The sequence below is a fragment of the Mustela erminea genome, chromosome 12 (genome assembly GCF_009829155.1).
Source record: "Mustela erminea isolate mMusErm1 chromosome 12, mMusErm1.Pri, whole genome shotgun sequence".
NCBI classification, from domain to species: domain Eukaryota; kingdom Metazoa; phylum Chordata; class Mammalia; order Carnivora; family Mustelidae; genus Mustela; species Mustela erminea.
The window spans coordinates 31,997,413-32,020,899 of NC_045625.1; the positions used below are offsets into that span (position 1 = coordinate 31,997,413).

At 48.4% G+C, this 23,487-nt stretch overlaps 2 protein-coding genes across 7 annotated transcripts in view; one reads left to right on the forward strand and one right to left on the reverse strand.

Annotated features, from left to right (window-relative positions):
- Window positions 1-5,165, reverse strand: part of GALNT12 (polypeptide N-acetylgalactosaminyltransferase 12) — a 38,106-nt gene extending 32,941 nt beyond the window's left edge. The window contains exon 1 of one of the 2 annotated variants that reach the window (XM_032307708.1): window positions 4,712-5,165. In XM_032307708.1, the coding sequence (XP_032163599.1) occupies window positions 4,712-5,076 (365 nt within the window). In that variant the 5' untranslated portion in view covers window positions 5,077-5,165. The remainder of the gene's footprint in view (window positions 1-4,711) is intronic. The other variant, XM_032307707.1, reaches the window with a different exon arrangement.
- Window positions 5,166-18,438: 13,273 nt separating this feature from the next.
- Window positions 18,439-23,487, forward strand: part of ANKS6 (ankyrin repeat and sterile alpha motif domain containing 6) — a 43,270-nt gene continuing 38,221 nt past the window's right edge. For all 5 annotated transcript variants that reach the window (XR_004277415.1, XM_032307427.1, XM_032307428.1 and 2 more), the window contains exon 1: window positions 18,439-18,848. Coding sequence is in view for 4 of the 5 variants with exons in the window: in XM_032307427.1 (XP_032163318.1) it covers window positions 18,490-18,848 (359 nt within the window). In the remaining variant the exon portion in view is untranslated. The remainder of the gene's footprint in view (window positions 18,849-23,487) is intronic.

The following is a 23,487-nucleotide window of genomic DNA, read 5'->3' on the forward strand; positions in this document are numbered from 1 at the left end:
GTCATTAATACACTGGGTATTTAGGGGGAGGTTGAGTTGGAATCTAGAAATGCGCTATTGAAAAATCTATTTGAAGGATTTGCTGTTATCAATATAAGTACCATTATACAGGATAATATCTTTCCTTAAATGTACTCTCACTTGAAAGGGAAGGAAGGAAATATATACTGAGTTTTTTTGTTTGTTTGTTTTTTCAGTAGGAAAACTATATCACACATGGGAAAGATACAGAGGGGTCAAATTTGGATAAGTATGTGGAGATTCCTTAAGGAATTAAAAATAGAGCTTCCTTATGATCCTGCAATTGCACTATTAGATATTCACTCCAAAGATAGAGATGTAGTGAAAAAAATAAGGGCCATCTGTACCCCAATGTTCATAACAGCAACGGCCACAGTTGCCAAACTGTGGAAAGAACCAAGATGTCCTTCAATGGACAAATGGATAAAAAAAGATATGGTCTATATATACTATGGAGTATTATGCCTCCATCAGAAAAGATGAATACCCAACTTTTGTATCAACATGGATGGGACCGGAAGAGATTATACGGAGTGAAATAAGTCAAGCAGAGAGAGTCAATTATCATATGGTTTCACTTATTTGTTGAGAATAAGGAATAACATGGAGGACATGGGGAGATGGAGAGAAGTGAGTTAAGGGAAATTGGAGAGGGCGACGAACCATGAGAGACTGTGGACTCTGAGAAACAAACTGAGGGTTTGGGAGGGGAAAGGGGTGGGAGGTTTGGTGAGCCTGGTGGTGGGTATTATGGAGGACATATATTGCATGGAGCACTGGGTGTGGTGCATAAACAATGAATTCTGGAACACTGAAAAGAAAAATAAAAGTATTTTTAAAATAAAAATAAAAAAAAAATTAACCTGCAGTTTACAACCTTGCTGGGGAAGCCAAGAAATATCAGTCTCATTTCCACACGATGCGTGATGTTGTTCCAAAGATACTGTTGTTACGAGAACAGTCAAGTAGGCCACCTCTCTGCAAGAAGGGAAATCCTAACCAATCCCCACCCTCCTGCTAACCCCAGCAAGACATGCTTTCTTTTGCTAAATTACATACTTAGAGCTATTCGGAAATTCTTCACCATCCCAGCACCCAAGTCCTGATCCCCGAACTCAGATACACATTTGCAATATTAGCATTAGGGAGGCTAACACCTTGAGGCAAGGATTCAAGGAACACCTATGTATTGTTGGCACACTTTCCTAAACAGCTGTTCAAAATCCCTCTGCTACGGCAGAGAATGTCTGATGGTCACAGGTGCCATCTCCAACCACGTGCCTGTGGAAATGCACAGCCCCAAGGGCACACAGTCACTCCACAGCGTCTTTCTCACTGGCTACATAGGTCAGAATACAAACAAGAATGACATTATTGTGATTATCTCAAGGATTTTCATGGATCTATAAAAACAAACTCTGCAAATATTGGTACAACATTAGCCACCGTTTCCTCGTGACACACCTTCAACTGGCTGTGATGTCATTGCTAGTTTCAACAACAGGTGATCTGTTTTGAATACCTCCTTTGTCTAATTCTGGAATTCTCCCACTTGCATTAAAAGCACCCACCCTTCATCTTCTGAGTCATTTAAGAGACCCCAAGACAGTACATTTCAGCCATAGATGAACATCAGCCTCAGCCTGGGCCCTACGTACAGAAATTCTGGGGAAAGTCCTTGGCATCGGTATGTCTCAAAGCTCCCCTAGGCCACAAATCCGGCTTTCTGGCTCCTCACTTTGGCCTACTGCCATCTCAGAGTGAGAGTTCCATCTCCTCGTCCAGCTCAGAGGAGATGGTGTTTGTTATGCAACAGAAATAAACAGAAACAAATAACAGAAACAGAAATAACAGAAATAAAGCTGTGCTCTAGTCCACTGGCATGTGAATTATCAGACTCACAGAAGAGCGGGGGTCTAACACCAAGTTTCAAGGAATTAGAGCCAACACTGAAGCATCTTTATGGGTCTGGCCGGTCCAAGAGAGTGGATGCAGTCTTGCAGACACCAAGAAGAAGAAGCCAGAGTCCCTTGGTAATTCCCAGCTCCTTGCTGGGAATCCACTGTAGTGTAAAGACCAGTTAAATACATGTATGAACCCATGTACATACTCATGTTTGAATATGTTCTCATTCACATACCCATAGGCATATTTTTCAAAATCTATTTCTATACCTGGAAAAGTCTAAAAGAATACACAGAAAAATGTTAATAGTGGTTCTCCTAGGGGAGTGAGTTTACAGATGATTTTTATTTATTTATTAATTTTTTGCTTCTCTGCATATGCTAAAATTTCTAGAGTAAACATGTATTGCTTTTATAATTAAAATAAACAGATTGGGGCGCCTGGATAGCTCAGTGGGTTAAAGCCTTTGCCTTCAGCTCAGGTCGTGATCCCAGGGTCCTGGGATGGAGTCCTGCATCAGGCTCTCTGCTCAGTGGGGAGCCTGCTTTCCCCTCTCTCTCTCTGCCTGCCTCTCTGCCTGCTTGTGATCTCTATCTGTCAAATAACAAATAAAATCTTTAAAAACAAATGAAAAAACAAAATAAAATAAATGGATAAATAATTGCCTGCATAACAAAAGGGAGGAGAGAATCAAAGATCTGGGTTTTGGATCAGCTCTGCCCGGGATCTGCATGTTACTTTGGGGGCATGGCTTTTCCTCTCTGGTTAGACTGGATCTCCCTTAGGGCCTTTCCCTTTGTGACATTCAAGGATTTTAACCATCCCTCTGCTTATCAATTAAAGTCCCAAGAGACATCCACCCTCCCTCCCCACCCCCACCAACTCCTGGCACGCAGCGCCACTCCAATTATAAATTTATATTCTGCCATTCTGGTTTCCCAGACCTGATTAGGCGCTCACCTTTGTATGAACTGTGTTAAAGGCCCCAACCTTATGGGCCACGCTGAAGTTACGCCTCACGGCCTGGTCTGGCTGAGAGTGACCCGATCAGGCTCACCTTTCTCTCCAGCTAGGCAACAATAATCCATTAGGCCCTGCTGCGGGAATTAAAGGCAGGAGGCATTCATACTTCTTATCACGCTGGGTCTGGATTAACTTCCCAGAGTCAATGCAACAGCAGGATCTATAAGCAAATCCTGATAGGACACAGGGCAGCTGTGTCACCATGGAGACGGGATGCCATAAGCCCCACAGGTTATCCACAGTGCTTGAAAGAGATTTCTCAACCTGGGACAATAAAGGAAGCTGGAACCCGGAAAAGAAAAAGTTTACAACCAATCCCTTGGTGACTCTTAAAAGCGGCCTCCTGAGTACCCCATTGGCAACAGGGAAGGGGGGAACACTAGTAAGAATTGAGTACACAGTGTGTTCGACGTTGTATTAATTCCTAGGCTGTGTTATTTCTACTCATTCCTTATTCTGCAGATAGGGAAAGTGGAGGGAACTGTGACCAGCACTAACAAAGTTCTACTAAAAAGATGAACAGAGAAAATGCCTCAGGCAAAAGCATGATGCTAGACATGAACAGATGCTGGAAAACAGGGAAGATGGTGAATCCCAAGTCCTTCCCCGCTCTGCCGAAGTGAGGTGGGGATCACTTCCTGGAGCAGGCACTCCATGCTTTCTCTACCCAAGGATTCAAGGATCCCCAAATTCTGAAATCAGCACAATGCCAAGGGGGCCAGGAGGGTCCCATCCCCCATAGCCAGTTCCACCTCTTTCCAGTTGTGGGTCCTAGGTGAGTCACCTGTCCTCCCTGAGACCTTTGCCACACCTCTAAAGCAGGCACACCAGGGAACAGGAAGGAGCAGAAAGTGCACAGTGCACAGAGGAGGCCTCCCCTCCGGTTACTCCGAGGAAACCCCTCTATGAGTCCTCTTCCTCAAAGTCTTTAAGAACGGGGCTCAAGTGGGGACCTGGAAGATCCCCACTAATGGAACGAAGGAGAGAGAAAGCCAGAAGTTCTGTCCTTTTACCAGCTTGCTCCCTTCTCACTTGGGCGGTGGGCACAGCCCACCCAGCCAGCAGCTCCCATAGAAATTAGGCCTCTAACTACACCTGCTCAGGGCCTGCACCACCCACAAGAGTGAGCTGAGCTGAACGTCGGCCAGAAGGAGCCTTTCCCACCACCTCCTTCCGGCTTTCCTCTGCCTAATGCTGAGGAATCCAGCTCCCAGTGAGGGGGAAATCTCCGACTTGGCCTTCTGGCGACCTTTTCTCTCTCCTGCTGGAGCGCCCTCCCCTCCTGGTTCATTCAAGGGCCTGGCACACAGATAAGTGAAAGTGGACCCTATCGCAAACTCGAACAGTCCTTAGTTTCACCCAGGTAGGGCCATACCGGCAGAGCTGGACAGGGGGTGCTGTGAAACCAGGAAGAGCACCCAAAGGGGGTCTCATACCTGTCTGCTTAGCCCTGACCCTCCTGCCGCCACTTCTTCAGAGCCGAATGACAGACCTTCTCAAGAGGGGCAGAGACAAGAGACCACCCAGTAAAAGATTCATCAATTTCTGAATTTTTTTTCTGTTGTCATTTTTTTTTTTAACTTTCATGCGTCTCCCCATTTCACATGACCCCCTGCCACTGCCCACTTCTGAGAAAGACTGCGTAAGACGCGTGATCCCCAGGTATTTCGAGACCCAGGTTCCACCCCGCCTCTTCATAGATGCAGAAACTGAGGGCCGGGGACCCCGCGGGCAGTGTTCCCCCGGCCACCTGAGGACTCACAGCGGGTTCCAGCGCTCGGGCAGGCGGCGGTGCAGCGAGATGCGGTCGCTAAGGTAGATGTTGATCTGGTGCAGCCGCACACTCTCCTCCTGCAGCCGCAGCTCCTCGCCCTGCAGCTGCAACCGCACCGCCTCACCCCGCGCGCCGAGAGCGTCGTCGGGCACCGGCGGCCGCGGCAGGACCGGGTCGCGCCGCCCCGGGCGCGGGGTGCGCAGGGGTCCCGGCTCGGCCGCCTTGGCCCCGCGCCGCTCCCGCAGCACGGAGCCCAGCCCTGCCAGAGCCAGCAGCGCCAGCAGCGCCAGCAGCGCCTCCCGGCCGCGCCGCCGCCCCCGCGGGCAGCGCCTCCAGGCCGCGCGCCCCCACATGCGCCCGCCAGCTGGGGCCAGCGCTCGGCTCGCCCGGAGGCGGCGGCGCAGACCCGGACCCGGATCCCGGAACCGCCGCGCCGCGCCGCCCCCCCCCCGGCCCGCCCCACCTGCGCCCCGCCCCCTTCCCGCCCACCCGCCCCGCAGGAGCGCGGCCCCCAAGCCGCGGAGGGTGGCTGATCTTCACTGGCCACACGCGCGGGCTTGCCGAGACTCGCACCTTCCTCGTTGGGCTGGTGCATTAGGATCAAGGTGATGGCCGTAAAAGCCTCAGCTCAGCGCCTGGCACATCCTAAGCGCTCAATAAATAATGGCAGAGTGAGCCCTGCAGGAGTGCTGTGAATTTTACTCCCTTATCTCATCTGACCCTTAAGCAGTCCAATAACAGGGATAGGAGGATTATCAACTCCATTTAACAGATGAGGGGCCTGAGGCACAGTGAGGCTAATACACACCGGACTGTGTCACTGAGGCCTGCAGGCCTACCAGAGATGTAATACTGCTTAGATCCCCTCAAGAGCAAACCTTCCCCCCACCCCTTCCTGTTACTCAAACTCTGCGTTTCTTAGCCCTCACTCGGCAAAAGCCTCCAAGAAACTGATCAAAGGAATGAACCCCTTCAGAGACACACATGCATAGGCACCCCAACTATGATGGCGTACACCCCAGGCCATCCGTTCCCCCTGACCTTGGCCAAAGGCTTCCTTTGAGGGGACTGAAGAAATGAAGGAGCCATGGGGGTGCTGGAAATATTTAACGGGGTCAAAACTGGAGTGAGGCATGAGGCTGTCTCCAAGACAGAAAATTATAGGGATGGGCAAAACAAAACAAAATCAGTAATCAAAAATAAACAATACTTTTAAAAAATCAAAATGAAAGCAAAAAATCCCTGAACAAAACACCAAAATTTTAAAGAAAAGCAGAATCTGACCCTGTGCTTGCACGGCTCACCTCACTGGCCTCATTCCCCCTAACCCCAGCCTTGCTTCCATGTCTCCATCTCAGTGGGGATTACATGGAGATTGAAGTAAAAAAATCATCAATTTCTTCTTTTAAAAATATGCGCTTGACTCGTGAAACTTATATCTCAATTCAAAACAAAAAATAAATAAAAAGAACTAAGAGAAATTAAAAAGAGAGAGAGAGAGCAGCTCTTGTCTCTTGCACCAACGCTCAAGTCTTCAACTTGACAGGAAGGAGTCCTCAGAATGTGACTCCATACTCTGAAAGGCCTACCACCATGCCACTGGGGCAAAGGGGAGCAGGGTCTCCCATTCCAAACCTTTGCATATGCTGTTCTCCCTACTTGCAATGCTCTGCTCCGCCTGGCAAACCCCCCTCTACCCTTTAAGGCCCTACCAAAAGCCACCTCTTCCGCGAAGACTTGGGCAACTCCACAGCCTTTTAGGCAAATGCATTTCAAGATGGCGACCTCCTTTTGTGTATTAGTCAGGGTTCCACCAGAGAAACAGAACCAGGAGATATATTAAGAGATTTACGGGGAGGAATTGATCTACACAATTGCAGGGACTGGTTAAGCAGGTCCAAAATCCTTAGGGCGGGCCATCAGGAAGGGAAGGCTGAAACTCTGGCTTGAGCGGAAGCTACAGTCTACAGGCAGAGTTTCTTCTTTTTTAAGGTAACCTCAGTTCTGCTCTTGAAGACTTTCAACAGATTGAACCAGACCCACCTTGATAATTTCCATTAGCTACAGTCAATTGATTATAGACATTAGTTATGTCTACAAAATATCTTCCCGGTGACACCCAAGTTAATGTTTGGTTGAACACACTGGGGATTTTTAAAACCTCGCTAAGCTGACACATCAAACTGACCATCTCTATCAGTTTCCTGAGGCTGCCATAACAAAGGACTACACTCTGGGTGGCTGAAAACAACAGAAATGTATATTCCCTCTCAGTTCTGGAGGCTAGAAACCCAAAATCAATTAGTCCTATCACCAAGGTCCTGTTTTCTCAGAAGGCTCTGTGGGGGGAAACCATTTCATACTTTTCTCTTAGTTTCTGATGTTGCTTGAAATCGTTGTCATTGCTTGGCTTACTCATGTGTCCCTCCAACCTCTGGCCCCATTGTCATTCTTCTGATGTGCATCTGTCTACCTCTCTTCTACTCTTCTTCTAAGGACACCAGTCAAATTGGATTTGGGCCCACTCTAATGACCTCATTTTAACTGGATTATGTCTGTGAAGACCTTATTTCCCAAATAAGGAAATTCACATTTATAGGTACCAAGGATTAGGACTTCAGCGTATCTTGTTGCGGGGCTCAATTCACTCCATAACACCATCAAACTTAGTTAAAACCCTTGGTGCTTTGGATTGTGCTTTATTTAACCCTAGCCTAGAACGACGACAACAACAACAAATATAAAGGACAAATGAGTGGTGATCACTTCATGATCGCAGAGTTGAGTAGTGTCAGACACACAGAAAGTGCTCAGTTAATGTCTGGCTTTGTTTCTTATACTGCCTTCTGTTGGCATCTCTTTGAACTCCCTGGGGAGGTATCTGACAGAAGGCACAACCCAGTTAAGGGCAGGGGAGGAGTTACTCCCAAAATGTAACGAACATGAATTCTTGAGGTCTTGTTGCTAGAAAGTCCTCAGTGGTAACTCAGTATGGGAGTTTTCAAAAATCTGCTCCCAGAAACCTGAGGGAACCACCCAAGAAAATAAAAAAAGGCTGGCTGGGTGGGACCCCCATTCCCTTCCCTAAAATCAGAACATTGACGCTTATCTGCTTAATACTTTGAGCTTCCTTCTCAGATTATAGTACCCTCCTCCCTAATGACCAGAGGAACTAGTAATAACAACCAGAGAAAGTGTGTTGCGCAAGCCCACTGCAGGTCAGTGGCAGAACAGGAAATAAAACGATGTAAAAAGGAGGCTGACACCAGTGGATGTTTGCCAACATCCACCCTCCTCTCTTTGCTTAAGAGTAGAACTCTTGAGTTTTTGCTTGTTTGTTTCTCTGGCCCCATGCTGTAAAGACCAGGCATTCTACAACCTAGCATCCCCAGCCTACTTCATGGGTAGGCATGGCCATGTGACTGAGTGTTCAGCCAATGGGCTGTCAGTGCAGTTGTCAGACCGGTGCTTGTAAGGAATGTCCTTAAAGGAAACTTCCTTACCCTTCCTTCTTCCTGCTGGCTGGACTGTGGATATAAAGACTAGAGCTCAAGCAACCACCTCAGGTTATGAGGTCAAAGGCGTGCACTGAGGGTGGTGAAACCATAGGGCATTAGGAACCAGGTCCCGGTCGTTGTAGACATTGAACTAGTCCCAATGGGCTTCTTCCAGGCTTTGCTTGTGTGAGGGAGAAATAAGCTTCTGTCTTGTTTGCACCACTGTTCCTATGGGTCTTCTGTCCTATGCAGCCAAATCTAATCCTAAATGATATGCAGGATAAATTGCGCAGAATCCATGAGTATGATAAGGTGGTTCGCATTTTAGACCGTGAAGTTTTGTGATGGTCCATCACTCAGCAATAGATAGCTAGAACTAATGGATGATTGTAGTCAAGAGTATTTTTAATTCAGAAAATTTTGTTGAGCATCTACTATGTGCCAGGGTCTAGGGTCTAGGCATGCTATAATGACCAAGTGTCAAAGAGAAACAAAACCAGACACCAGTTGAAGTGGTAAGGACAGATCTTAATCAGTAATGGACTACTGCACTAGGGAAGAGGGTCCAGCATGAACAGATTCACTTTGATTTGACCACAATGACTGGGCATTTTATTTATTTATTTATTTATTTATTTTAAAGATTTTATTTATTTATATGACAGAGAGAAATCACAAGTAGATGGAGAGGCAGGCAGAGAGAGAGAGAGAGGGAAGCAGGCTCCCTGCTGAGCAGAGAGCCCGATGCGGGACTCGATCCCAGGACCCTGAGATCATGACCTGAGCCGAAGGCAGCGGCTTAACCCACTGAGCCACCCAGGCGCCCCTGACTGGGCATTTTAAATAGAGTCAGGGAAGTGAAAAATTACAAAAGCGTGATCAGCATAAATGCTGATGATGCCTGCTGTATCTGTGGTTGGCAAGGATCAGAGTGAGGATTCTACCCTCCCAGAGGCTTGTAAGGCAGAGGCCCTATCCTTCCTGATGATATTGTAAAGGAATGGCTTTCAGTCCTTGGGAAAGACACTCTTGATTTGTAGGAGATACACATACATCTTAAAGGGACAGAGAAAGGACTTATAATTATAAGCCCTTCTTAGCAAACTGTCTAAGAAAGCATGGTTAGGGGCCAACAGTTAGGTGTTAGCTATGATAAACAGTGAATTCTTTGGACAGCCATGAGCTTCCTCTAGCAGATACTTAAGGGGGCTAGGGATATCCTACCAGTGCAGCCTTGAGCTGTTAAAAACTGTCAGTGTTTACATCTTTAATGTGAAGGGAAGTAGGTGTACAAAATCATCTATGTTCAGACTCTGTCCTTGTTACAGGCCAAGGTTGAGACCTAGTTGAGAAGGAGGCTCAGAGGAGCCTGGGCTAGGGTTTGATCAAGGAGAGAGTCTTTGTTGCAAGCGGTATTTTTGACATCATGGTGCTTACAGGGCAATGGAACAGACAGATATTAAAAAGGTAACTTACCAGAGTTGTGGTTAGTGTGTTGAAGACAAATTACAGGGCGCTTTAGTTGAGGGGTTTAGAAAGGCTTCACTGAGGAAATAATGTTTACGTGGATATCTGAATGTTAAAGTGATACCAGAGATTTGAAAACATCTTCTAGGTGAATATGGAACTCCCTCTGCTGGTTCCCAGCTCAGAGCAAGGAATAGTTTTGCATCTCCCATAGAAGGATAGAGTAAGTAAGCTGTATTTTTTTTTTAACTTTTTACATTCTGGGAAACTACTCGAAAGCTTTTTATCAATTATTCTCTATTCTCAAGGGGACCATGGCCCAAAAAAGTTAAGAGACATATTTCTGGTCTGATTCTCTCAGTTTATAGGTGGGAAGCCCTAGACACAGAGTAGGGAAAGGGCCTTTGAACAAGCTGGTGTCTCAGCGACATGTAAGCTCTCACCTGTCGCCCTTATAGATTCACAGTTTTCCTGGTCTGGACCCCTCCCCACTGGCTCGAGGAGGTGAAGGGCTTGGGGTGAACCTGCAAAGCAGCTCCCACACAAGACGACCGTCTACGGAGACCATCCTGGTGGGAGATGACTTCACTCACGGAACAGAGTCTGCCGGCTGGTACTAGAAGGCAGGTGTGAGAGGAAAGGCTTGGAGCTGTGCCGTCTGGCCTCTGTCCAGACGCTCAACACAATTAAGATCTGCGGTCAGATTAGAAAACAGACAAGGATTACAACTCATAATGTCTTGGATCAGCTTACCACACTGGAATGCTTCCTGATACAGGCTCAGCGGCAGAGAAGGGAGTGTCAGCCTGGCACAACACAGGGTTCAGTTCCCGGCTAATGGTAAGAGCTGTCGTTTACGGAGCATCCGTGTGTGCCGTAAACCACCAGACTTTACTCTTCATGTCCCATTCTCATTTCACTCTCCTGACAACCTTGCAAGGCAGACAGAGGAGGAAAGTTTGGCTCAGAGAAGGGAGGGATTTATTTAGCCAGGGTCGAGGGACATGGCCGTGGCAGAGCAATAGTCTGAGTCCAGGTCACTTGACTGAATTCAGGATTTTCCACACACACAGTTGGCTGGCAAACTGCTGTCAGGGCAAAAGGCAACTCAGCTTATGTAGGGGCATAGCCTCGGAGCCTGCTTGCTTGATGTCACAGACGGCTCTGTGGCCCTAGGCCATTTGCTTATCTGTAAAATGGTGGTGATCATAATGGTACCTCTGGAGTACGGTTTTTGGGAGGACTGAGTGATGGAGTCCACAGAGCCAGCCTCCCCAGGCTCAAAGCAGGTTGGGAAGAGTTTCTACAAGGGCAAAGGGAAGGTGTCTTGCTACTCAGTGTGGTGTAAGGACCGGCAGCATTGGGACCACCTGGGAGCTATTGGAAATACAAGAGCTCATTAGCAGAGGAAAAGCACAAGGAATCATTATTAACAATGACAAGCTGGCACCCACAGAGGGCAAATTCAGCCAGGACCTTAATCTTTTTTTTTTTTTTTAAGATTTTATTTATTTACTTGAGAGAGAGACAGTGAGAGAGAGCATGAGCGAGGAGAAGGTCAGAGGGAGAAGCAGACTCCCCATGGAGCTGGGAGCCCGATGCGGGACTCGATCCTGGGACTCCAGGATCATGACCTGAGCCGAAGGCAGTCGTCCAACCAACTGAGCCACCCAGGCGTCCCAAGGACCTTAATCTTTTTTGTACCTTATCCTCCCTTGGGTGTGATGTTTGTTTGGGGAGCTTATTTGTTCTTTGACCACACCATCTCATGTCCTCAACTGTTCAACCAACAGACAGATTACTCTAGAAGGCACTTTTGATTTGTCATATTAGCTCCCTTCACAGGGATCATTTCATCCCTGATGGAGTTTAATGTGATATATGGTAGATGTGGGATTTCAAACATCAGTGGGGAAAAGATGGCTGATTCAATCAATGATTGGAGCAACTTGATAGCTGTTGGCTATCCTCACCCTTACACCAAGATAAGTTCCAAATAATTTTAAAAATAATTTTAAAAATCCAACAATAAAAGTATTGGATCAAGAAAACCTAGGCACCATTATAGAAAAGATTTATAAAGTTGACTCAATAAAAATTTTAGTATTCTATAAGGTCCGAAATAAGATGAAGACAAAAGACAAATCAGAAAGAGATATTTGCAGATGACATCTACCCAGTAGTTAAGTCAACAGGGACCTAAAAAGAACCAAAATAAAAATAGCTGAAAGATCTGGAGAGACCGCTCCCCAGTAAAGAAATATAAATGGTCTACAAATGTATTAAGATGTGTTTAGTTTCTCTATGTAAAAGGCATGCAAATTAAACTTATTCTGAAATATTTTCTCATCTATCAGATTGGCAAAGACTTAAAAGGTTATTCATTCCAGTGCTGGCAAGGATATGAATAAATAGGCTGTTTATTCCTACCACTGTTGGTAGGAAGGCAAACTGGTATAACCTTTTGGAAAGCAATTAGGCAACATTTATTAGAAATGTTAATGTTAATATCCTTTTGATTCTGCAATGTCACATCCACAGAAAAAGATTCACAAGTGCTCAGAGATGAGCTTACTGTAAAGTTTTTAATGTAAAGATAAACACAACACCAGGCAAAGTGGGTGCAAGGCAAGATTTATTAAAAACACTCTCCAGCGAAGTTTCAGGGCTCAGGAGAAGGGGAGCCAGGAAAGTTGTGCCGGGAGGAGGTGGGCACCCTCCGGCGAGGTTCCCCGACTTTGGAAAGCAGAGTGGCAGAAGTCGTGCCCAAGGCAGGAGGAGGGGGCTTTTAAGGGGTCTTGGGGAAAGCTCAGGGATCTTTTGGCAAGTTTCCCTTATTCGGATATCTTGCCTGCTCCTCGGGATCCCATTGGTGCATAGGAGCCTGGGGCGGGGGTCTCAGATTCCTGCTTGTCAGGGTCCCATTGGTCCATGGGAGCCCAGGCCAGAGGGTTTTCAGATTCCTGCTTGGGTCTTTGTTCTCCTGTCCGAGCTCAGGTCTTGAGGCGGGAACTTTCGCCATCTTGGGTCTTTGTGTTCACCTGTCCAAGGTCAGGTCTGGTGGCGGGAACTTCCGCCATCCTAAGTAGCCCTTTCCGCCAGCCCAACACTTACAAGAAGCTTATTGCAGCATTGTGTATAAAAGCAAAAAGTTGTTAACCCAAATGTCCATTAATAGGAGATTATAAGATAAAATATTGTGCATCATACACTAATATACCACAGTTTTGTTAACAAGAATGACACTACTTCTAGGTGTTTAACATACAAATGTGCTTACGATGCATTATTAAGAAAAGCAAGCTAGTAGAACTGTATGGATGGTATGATCCTGTTTTGGTATGTTAATATATATACAAAGGAAAAATCTCTAAAGAAATATTCACCAAAGTATTAACTATTATATTTATTTCTGGTGCATGAGATTCTGTGGGTCTTTTCTTTTCATTCAATTTATTCATTTTTTTCAACAAATATTTATTGATTACCTACTACCTTTCGATCATTGATCTCAAGGCCCTCGCATTCTATATTTGCACAACATTGTATTTCTTTCCAACAAACATTATTATCATATTAGGGAAAAGAGGTTAGACCTTTAAAAATAAATAAATACTCTTTGGAGATGATTTTACTTCCAGGTCTTCCCTACCTCCTCCCTAAGCCACTGCGTGGGTCTCTGGAATCCAGTCCCCTTGTTCCCTCTTTCCAACCTGTTTACTTGCTTTTCCTACCATTACCCAGATCTCCCCCAGTTTTTCTGCTCAACCTGTGGCCAAGCTCTCCCATGAAGCTGTCAGTGATATCCCAAAACTGTGATGCCTTCCTCTAAATTGACAGTGAAAACTCATTGACAACCCTTTCCACAATGATGTGGGATTCCCTGGGAGCCAGGGGCCATCCCTTTCATCCATAATATGCCATCACATACACCATGCCTGGCACATAGAAGGTATCCAATAGATGTTGGTTGGATGAGGGCTGTGTTGGTGATGGAAGCACACTGCTCAGACCACCCTTCAAGAGAACCCACTGCGGGGAGCACGGCTGGCTGAGAGCCTCCAGCTTCTATGCTTTCCAATCTTCTATGAAGTTCTTGCTGAGGTTGTTTCGCCTGGTTTCTCCCAGTCAATGACTAAGGATGGGGGATATAAGAACCCAGCTACTTCTCTCTGATGCAGGACACCCTAGCAGGCCACGTTTGCCTGGGGACTCCCCATTGGCTTGGCCGAGACATTTCCAGAACTGCAGAGCACTCTGGAGACTTCCTACCCCAGCCTCCTCCGTCCCACTCTCTTTTCCCAGTGGTAGCATCTGCATTAGGTTCCGAAGGCCCTCCCTCCCCTTTCCTCCTCCTTCCTCCTTCATCCAAGCATCTCTCCTGGTGGGGGTGGGGTGGGGGGGGAGACACCTTGGCATTTGGTTCTCAGAGGACCCAAAACAACACAGGGAACAATGAAAAAATATTGGAAGAGAGTTCATATGTAATAAGACTACAGATACACTTGTATAAGAGATTTGTGTACAAAGATGTCCCAGATTCATGCTTTGAAAACTATGTGCACGTGAACCACCGGGGGGTCATGCTGAAATGTCGATTCTGGTCCAGTAGGTCTGGAAGACGCTGTGTTTCTAAGAAGCTCTGGGGTACTACCAAGGCTGCCGGTCCAAGGACCCCATTTTGAGTAGCAAGGCGCTGGAATGTTTATATGCACCACTGAGTCTCTCCTCCCTGCCCTGAACTGTGAGAGGATGACTGCGGGGACCTTAGCAGCAGGGTCAAACCTCTGGCTAACAGTTGGGTTTGGCCAAGAAGGAACACTAGAGGGCAGGAGGAGGAGGAGGTCAGAGGGTTTTATTGCTCTGGGGATTATTCCCTACTAGGTTGCTATAGGTTGGCTGTGTCCCTCTACCAAAGGTCCTAACTCCTCTCAGCGAGATCTCTCCGTTTTTCTGTCTTGCAGAATTCCAGTAACTGCTCTCTCTCTTCCCCCTTCAGGCCTGGGGTGGCAATGGCTCCCTACTGTTAGCAGCGTTGGGGTACTGCACCAGCTCTTGGCATTTGTAGTAAACTCTGCCCACAGTTCTGTAATTAGTCCTTTAGTAAATGCTCCTCATTTCTTCAGCCAAGTGTACCATCTGTCTCCTGCTGGGACCCTGACCTATAAGCACCGTCAGAACAAGCTTTGTTTTTCTATAATAGCAGAACAGTGGAAACAAGCTAATTGTGCATCATTTAAAACTGATTAAATAAATTAGGGTACATCTGCTTAATGGTGTTCCATGCTACCACTAGAAAGGATATAGCAGATCTATATTCACCTGCCTGGAAAGATGCCATTTGTTAAATTTTTTAAAAAGCAAGACTCCTAAGAGCCTGCAGGGTAGGAATGCATTCATTCACAAAGTAAAATATGCATTTGTGAAGGCTGGGATTGAAGGGGATGACAACCCTGCTCCAAACAAATTTACCAAAAAGAACGGGGGTGGAGGGGTGGAGTGGGGGGAGGAGCTTCGAGGATTTTCTGACTCCCTCTCTCTCCATCACTTGTCCCCCTTTCCTGAGTGGTAGCTTCTCTCCCAGGCAGTCTCTTCAAGTGGTGGCAGAGCAAGCACAGTATGGCTTACAGAATCTGGACAGCCTGACAGTTGACAGCCTTAGCACAGAGGCCCTGGTTCCTAATTGCTTTAGCAAAATCTCCCAGGCTGAAGCAATCAGGATGGGCTGGGACATAGCCTAACCAATGAACCATACAGACTGAGAGCAGTGAGAGAGGCTCCCTAAAAGAAAGGAGGCATTTCTTCCCGGAGTAGGAGAAGTAGAGCAGGTATAAGCAGCAGATACTCACTCTTAAGGGAATATTTGTAGTAGACACTTATCCTTTTTGGCTGCCCAGTATCTGAACCCACTCCCTAATCTGGAGTGTTTCTTCCCTTCTAGGGAACTCTTCTAGGGAACCTATCCTGGAGACTACCTCCTGCTATACACGCTGGAAATGCCAGAAGTGCCCTTTCTCAATCTCCCTTTCTGCCAGTCAGACCACATGACCCAGGCTGAGCCATTTACCCTCTCTCATCTCAGGCTCTCACTCTGGAGCTGGGAATTCCAGAAAGGGCCCATGCGGACTCCATCCTGGTATAGGGTGCAGCCATACCATAATATGGTGCGCCCTTCTTGGTTGTGGGCCTTCCAACATTGGTTCTCTGGTCCTTGTGGGATCTGTGAGCTACAAAAATATCCTTGTATTAAATCCCCTTTCTACTAAAATTATCCAGAGGGTTTGTTTCTATAGCGTGCAATCAAGAAAGTTGATCAATGCCTATATGTACATATGCATGTCTGTATACGTGTGAAACGTCCTTGGAAAGATGAAACAAATGTGAATATTGGTTACAGTACAGGGAGTATGACCAGGAAGTGGGAGAAGAGGGAAAGGGGCTTTCACTTTGGCTTTATGTCCTTCTATATTGTTGGAATTTTTTTTTTTTTTACCATACATGTAACTTTTATAATGAAACAGCTAGTTAGTAAAAAGCTGACTAAATAGAATTTTATTTTTATTTATTTTTTAAAAAGATTTCATTTATTTATTTATTTGACAGACAGAGATCCCAAGTAGGCAGAGAGAGAGGAGGAAGCAGGCTCCATGCTGAGCAGAAAGCCTGATGTGGGGCTCGATGCCAGGACCCTGGGATCATGACCTGAGCTGAAGGCAGAGGCTTTAACCCACTGAGCCACCCAGGCATCCCTGAATAAATAGAATTCTAAAAAGATGCAATTATTCAGGGTTTTGACAGAAACAAATGTCTTCATTAGACCTTCAAAAGGAAGTCATCCTCACCTCTGTTGTAAATGGGGCCAAATTAGGAATGGAGTGAGAGTGTACCACCTCACACACTGGACCGATGTGATTAGCTCTAGCCCTGTAACTTGCCTGTTCACTTTTCATGGCTTCTCATTACTCCCAGAATAAATCCCACTATATTCATCCTGGCATTCATTGGCCCTTGGGAAGCTGAGCCCTGTGTAGTTTCGAGGTTTCTCCTCATCTTTACATTTTGCTTAGACTTTTTCTTCCAGCCCTACTGGCCCAGATCCCAAGGGTATTACCATCTTCTCTGATCTGCCAATGCCATGATCCTTATTCCTTTTTCAGGCCCTCATCAAGTGCTGACCTGTGTTATGATTCTGTGTACACAAGACATAGCCATTTACACATCGTGTACTGAGCACCTACTGTATCTGGCCTTCCGTGAAGCTTTTGGACCACAGCTCAGAGTCTAGGGAAGCAAATCATATCAGAATAACATATCAGAATGTTAATGTTATCGCAAGGAGCAGGTGGTGTAAGCAGTTTGCAAACAGGGCTGCCCTTGTTAGAAGCTTTTTCCCCCGCTCTGCCTGGATGGCACTCTCCCCAAATGTCAGCCTGGCTCCATGGTCTGTGCCAGTGTCACATTCTCAGGGATACCTTCTCTACCCATCCTATTATAAAATAATACCCCATCCTTTTTTTTTTTTTTAAGATTTTATTTATTTATTTATTTATTTGACAGACAGAGATCACAAGTAGGCAGAGAAAGGCAGAGAAGCAGGCTCCCTGCTGAGCAGAGAGCCTTGATGCAGGGCTGGATCCCAGGACCCTGGGATCATGACCTGAGCCACCCATGCGCCCCAATACCCCATCCTTTAACCTATGTACTAGGATTTAGGTTATGCTCAATTTATTGTTTCAATAGCACTCATCGCTGACACCTGTATAAGTTACTTACTTGTTTACATATTTACAGATTGTCTTTTTCCACTGTGAGGTCCAGGAAAGCAGGGATTTTATTTTGTTCCTGCAGCTTCTCCAGCACTGAGAACAGTGCATGGTTGGCACTCCATAAGTTTTTGTTGAGCCCAGAGCACAAAAGACCGGGGTCCCAGTCACCTCGCTTCTGCAGGAGAGTCCTGTGACTTAATCTCCCTAAACCTCAGGTGTCTCCTCTGTAAACTGGGGGTGGTCACTTGAGCCCTCCCTTGTCGCTGACGGGATGCTGCAAGGATCAGACATGGGCCTCAAACTTCAGTATGCACCAGCATCACCCGGAGGGCTTGCTAAAATACAGGTAGCTGGGCCCCACACGCGAATTTCTGATCCCGTAAGACTGGGGTGGAGTCAGGAAATTTGCATTTTTAACAGTGTCCCAGATGGTGCCGATTCAAGAATCACTGATGAAAAGAGAGGAAGTACAGGAGGCGCTTGTAGCCTTAATCCCCAGGTAAGGACCGGCTCTGAAGGCCCCGCAGGACGTCCCGGGCGGGGGCCGGGTGCAGAGTGGACCCATCCGAGCCTCGCTTCAGCCAACAACTGGGAAGTTGCAGCTGTGCGCCCGGCGCCGGCGGGGCAGGGGGCAGCTGCGCGCCACAGGCCCGGCCCGAGCGGCGGCGGACCCAGACCCGGTGGTTCCGAGCTCGCTGCGTGAGTGGGCTGGAGCAGGCGCTCCGACCTCCGCGCGGGACAGGAAGTCCCCTGAGCCGCCGGGGAGGGCCGTCACCCGGCGCCGCACCGGCAGAGGCGGGCCGGTTAGCCTCAGAGCTTTCCGGAACTCACTGTCCCTCCTGGCGCGGCGAGGACGCGCGGCCCGGCCTCCAGCGCGCGCCCGGCACACAGTAGGCGCGCGGCCCCGCCCCCCTGGCGCGCGCCCGGCACACAGTAGGCGCGCGGGCGGCGGGCGGAAGGGGGCGCTGGCTCGCGGTATCCGGGGGCGGAGCCGGCGCGGCGGGCCAGACGGAGGGGCGCGGGCCGCCGGGCCGCGATGGGCGAGGGCGGGCTGCCCCCGGCCTTCCAGCTGCTGCTGCGTGCTTGCGACCAGGGCGACACCGAGACGGCGCGGCGGCTGCTCGAGGCGGGGGCGGCGGAGCCGGCGGAACGCAGCGCGGAGCCCGAGGCGGGCGCGGAGCCGGCGAGGGCCGAGGCGGCCGGGCCCGGGGCGGCGGCGGCGGCGGCGGCCGGAGCGCCAGTGCCCGTGGACTGCTCGGACGAGGCGGGCAACACGGCGCTGCAGTTCGCCGCGGCCGGGGGCCACGAGCCGCTGGTGCGCTTCTTGCTGCGCCGCGGCGCCTCGGTCAACAGCCGCAATCACTACGGCTGGAGCGCGCTCATGCAGGCTGCCAGGTGAGGGGCCCGGGATCCCCAGGGGTGGTGTCGGCCGTCCCCGGAGCCGGGCGGGCTCAGGTGGCCGGCCCTGTCTGGCGCCCCTGCAGACGGCCCGGGAGGTAAAGAGTCAAGAACTCGTTCGAGAGAGCTGGAATGGTAAACTTTGAGCAGCTTGGGATTCTACAAGAAGTGGGAGCGCTTTCTAACAATAAAATCAGAATCTTAGAAACAGCGGGCCTTTCAAAACAATCTGAAGACCGCATTGAATAGAATCTTAGAGACTTATCATCCTAGAGGTGTTCATTCATCCTTTCTTGCAACACGAGTTTCCTAAGAACCTACCTACCTACCCATCCTCGGCTGGGTGATGGGGACACTATGGGAGCCAGGCACAGCCGCACCAGGAGCAGCTCCTGCGCCAGTGGGCAGACCAGACAAGAGATGATGGGGACAGGGCAGGGAGCTCTGGGGATGGCAGACCCAGTTCGTGGAAGTGGAGGAAGGTTTTTGGTAAGAATGATGTATATTTTCAGGTCGAGACAGGGTAAGAATTAACCAGGACAGAAGAAGTGGGAGGTGGGAAGGGCGTGATAGGAGGCTCACGCAAATGTTTGAAAGCAAACATGAACATAAGGCATTGGTAGGACTGCTAGAGGGATGTCAGTGCTAGGAGGGGACTGGAAGTAGTGGGAGAGGAACCCCCCTCCCCGCTCCCCCCCCCCAGAGGAGTCAGATGCTGTGTGACAGGGCTGAGAAAGATGAGGTATCCTAAGGGCCCTGGGGAGCCATAGAAGGTTCTAGGCAGAGTGAGTGACAGAATCAGATTTATGTTTTGGGAAGATCACTTTCACTGCAGGGTGAGGACAGATTGGAGGGATGGGCTAGTGTCGGAAAGCTTGGTTCGCAGGGGACTGCAGCAGTCTAGGGAGAGGTGATGGTAGCCTGGACCAGAGCAGAGAGAACAGTGGAGAGCAACTAGATGTTTGAGATGTTCTCAGGAAGCAGGATGAAGGGGATTTGAAGCGCTGGTGGGAGGGGGACTCTGATATTCAGTAAAGTCACTCACCCCTGTTGGCCATCATCTTAGGCCACAGGCACCCCTCAGTTTGGTCTCTGGTGGGTGTTTTAGTATCAGAAATGGTTACATTTGGGGCGCCTGGGTGGCTCAGTCGGTTGGACATCTCCCTTTGGCTCAGGTCATGATATCAGCGTCCTGGGTTCGAGCCCCACATCCCGCTCCCTGCTTAGGGGGAAGCCTGCTTCTCCTCTCCCACTCCCCCTGCTTATGTTCCTTCTCACTGTCTCTCTCTCTGTCAAGTAAATAAATAAAATGGTAAAAAAAAAAAAAAAAAGGTTACATTCATGTTTTATCCTATTCTGAAAATGGTAAACTTTTTTGAGCACTTTTTGTGTCAAACATGGGTTTCAGTGCTTTCAGTGAAATAATTCATTTAATCCACAAAAACCTTGGGCTGTGTAAGTACTATTTTCACCCCAATTTTACAGATGAGGAATTGAGGCTCAGAGAGTTAACTTCTCAAGGCCACACAACTTTTAAGTGGCAGAGCCACATTCACACCCTGGCGGGTGGTTCCAGAGCCTGTGCTCCCTGGCCTCTGTTCTAGGCCACCAATCCTGTAACCTGACTCTTTCCTCTTGGTCTTGGCCACGGGGAAACTCCTCGACAAATTGGCCAAATGCGAAAGGGACAGGTTGCATGGTGTTTACTTTGGTCCTAACTTCACCCTTGGCCTCTTTACTTTCCTTCTCCTGCCCTTCATTTCTCTGCCTGCCAGTGTGGCCTCTCTGCCCAGTACTTTGGGCAGTAGGACTTTGTGCCAGGTCTTTAAACACAGGTGTTAAATGCCGAAATTAGTTGGTAATCACAGCTGCTGTTCAGAAAGCCCCACACTTCCCCATCCTCAGTAATTACCTATTAGAAACGGAGCATCCACAAAATTCTCCCAGCCTTCCCTGAATTGTTTTATGTTTTCAGCCTAATTGAATGACCTCTTGGGGTACCTGTGGGTTCAGAAAGTATTCCAGGTGTCAGCATTTCAGTTCAAATTCTCTCCTTTTCTTTCTATCTGATAATGTTTTGTACCAGAGGAGCTGGAGTTTGGGGTTTTAGGGTCTAGGTTCAAGTTTTGACTCATCACTTTCAAAAGAAGAGGCTCTGCTTTCCATTCAGGTCTTCAGTTTCCTCATCTGTGAAATGGGCATTATCAGTTTATTTCAAGGTTTATTGGGGCGCCTGGGTGGCTCAGTCATTAAGCATCTGCCTTTGGCTCAGGTCATGATCCCAGGGTCCTGGGATTGAGCCCTGTGTTGGGCTCCCTGCTCAGCAGGAAGCCTGCTTCTCTCTCTCCCTCTGCCCCTGATTGTGTTCCCTCTCTCGCTGTGTCTCTCTCTGTCAAATAAAATAAAATAAAATCTTAAAAATAAATATTTCAGGGTTTATTAAGATCAAATGAGATAAAAATGTGACAGTACCTTTTAATCTGCTGTGAGGAGTTATCCTAGGTTTTATTTTACACTTGATAACGAAATAGTGTGGTTTTTAAAAATTCTCTACTTCCATGGAGGCTAAATGAGTTCTGTGGTCCTTTCCATGGCCCACCTCTGGACCATCCTCTGCTTGGTTATGCCAGTCATTTATTTAACACCATCTACTGAGCCCCACTGTCGGTCAGTCCCTGGTCCTGTCCTCCGAGAGCGCACGGTCTAACAGGCAGACATAATGGTAGAAGGAAGGCTCAGGTGCATCCTAGAGGCGAGGACCGGGGGACTTCAGGTGCCTAGATGAAGGGCACCTGAACTCATGGCGGGAAGGGGTCCTGGAAGCTGCTCAGAGGGTGTGAGCTCCGAGCTGAATCCTGAAGCAGGATGGTATACTTAGGAAAGACGGACAGGGGAGTGCTCTGGGCAGAGAGGCAAGACGGCAAAGGCAAAGTCATGGGAGGAGTAGAATTGGGGAGTACAGGCCAGAGTGGCGGGGATGCTGTGGGGGTTGGGTGGACATGAAATTGACTTGGTCAAGGTGGACAGGCCTCTTCAGGCCGTCAGCTTGGGGCAATCCTGCCACGGAGGATGGGCGAGAAGGAATACGACTGGAGATAGGGAGACAGGCTGGGGTTGAAGTTTTCTGCATTTGAGCTTGTGGTTTTGATTTGCTCCCTTTCTGCTTTTGGAGAAGAGGAGGGACAGGCCCAGTCCCCCTAGAGCTGGAGGAGCCAGTTCACAAGCTCTCCCTCCAGAGGCTGAGGTGACCCGGTGCCGTTAAGGTTCATGTCTCTGTAGGTATTTTTAAGTTCAGATCAGAGTTTGGCCTTGGCTCTGCCTCCACAGGGAGAAGGGAGGCCCTAGGTTTATAGGAGGTACGAAACTCACTTCCGGAAAGGAGGGGAATGCGACAAGAGAACCAAAACCCTGCCTCGCAGATGCAGACGTTACGCAGGCATTATGATCTGGTGCTCCGGACCCCTCTCCGTCATTCTTTCTGGTTAGTCCAAGGCTCCTTCCCGCTCAGACACTCGCTGCTCAGCCCCAAGTGTGCCAACCAAAACCCTGCAAAACAGATCTTTTCTGCCCTCTGGTGGCTAAAGAAGGCAGAGGTTTTGCTGGGAAGAGGTATCTGTTTTCCTGGTATTGGTGTTGGTTGGTGGTCGCTTCTGTGTCTCCCTGGCCAGCTCCAGCTTCCTGGAGGAGGGCCCCGCCCAGGCCTAATTCTTAGCCCCTGGCAGCCCGCATTCCTGCCAGCAGGTGGCAGCAGGCTTCTGGTGAGCCCATCTCTGCTGACCAGAGCCGGGCTACTCCTCTTGGCATGGAGTGCCCTGGCTCATCTTGAAGGACCTTCTGCGTGTGTTTGGGGATGGGTAGACATGAGTCAGCCCTGAGCCCTGCCCACGGGAGTCAGCACAGATAGAAGTAGATTGCAAGGCTACAAAGCGAAATAAAATGAACTCTCTGGGATGTGGGAAGCAGCATGGTGTAGGGGAAAAAGTGGGGACATCAGGATTCAGACAGACCTGGGTTCTGACCCTGACACCACTTCTTACCAGTTGGGTGACATCGGTACTTAGTGTAACATAAAAGGTCAAATGATCATTAAAACACCTAAGACTTATGCAGTGCTCCTTTGGCCAAGCACTGTTCTGAGTGCTGCATGTATTCTCTATTAATATATACTAACTCGTCGCATCCTTAACAGCCCTTGAAGCAGACACAGTGATATATCCCTGTTTTATAGGTGAGGCAATGAAGGCATGAAGAAGCTGAAGTTCTTTCTCAGGGTCGTATAGCTAGTGATTGGCAGAGCTGGATTTGAACCCATACAGAGCAGTTGTTCACGTTTGATGGTGGACCTGCAGGGCCAGCACAGTGCCTGGCACCAGAAGACGACCTTTTACTCTGGGGCACCTGGGTGGTTCAGTTGGTTAAGTGGCTGCCTTCGGCTCAAGTCATGATCCCAGGGTTCTGGGATGGAGCCCCACATCGGGCTCCTTGCTCAGCAGGGAGTCTGCTTCTCCCTCTCTCTCTGCCTGCTGCTCTGCCTGCTTGTGCGATCTCTCTGTCAAATAAATAAATAAAATCTTTAAAAAGAATGAGAAGAAGACCTTTTACTTTAAGTTGCTATTATGACTTTAATAATTAATGA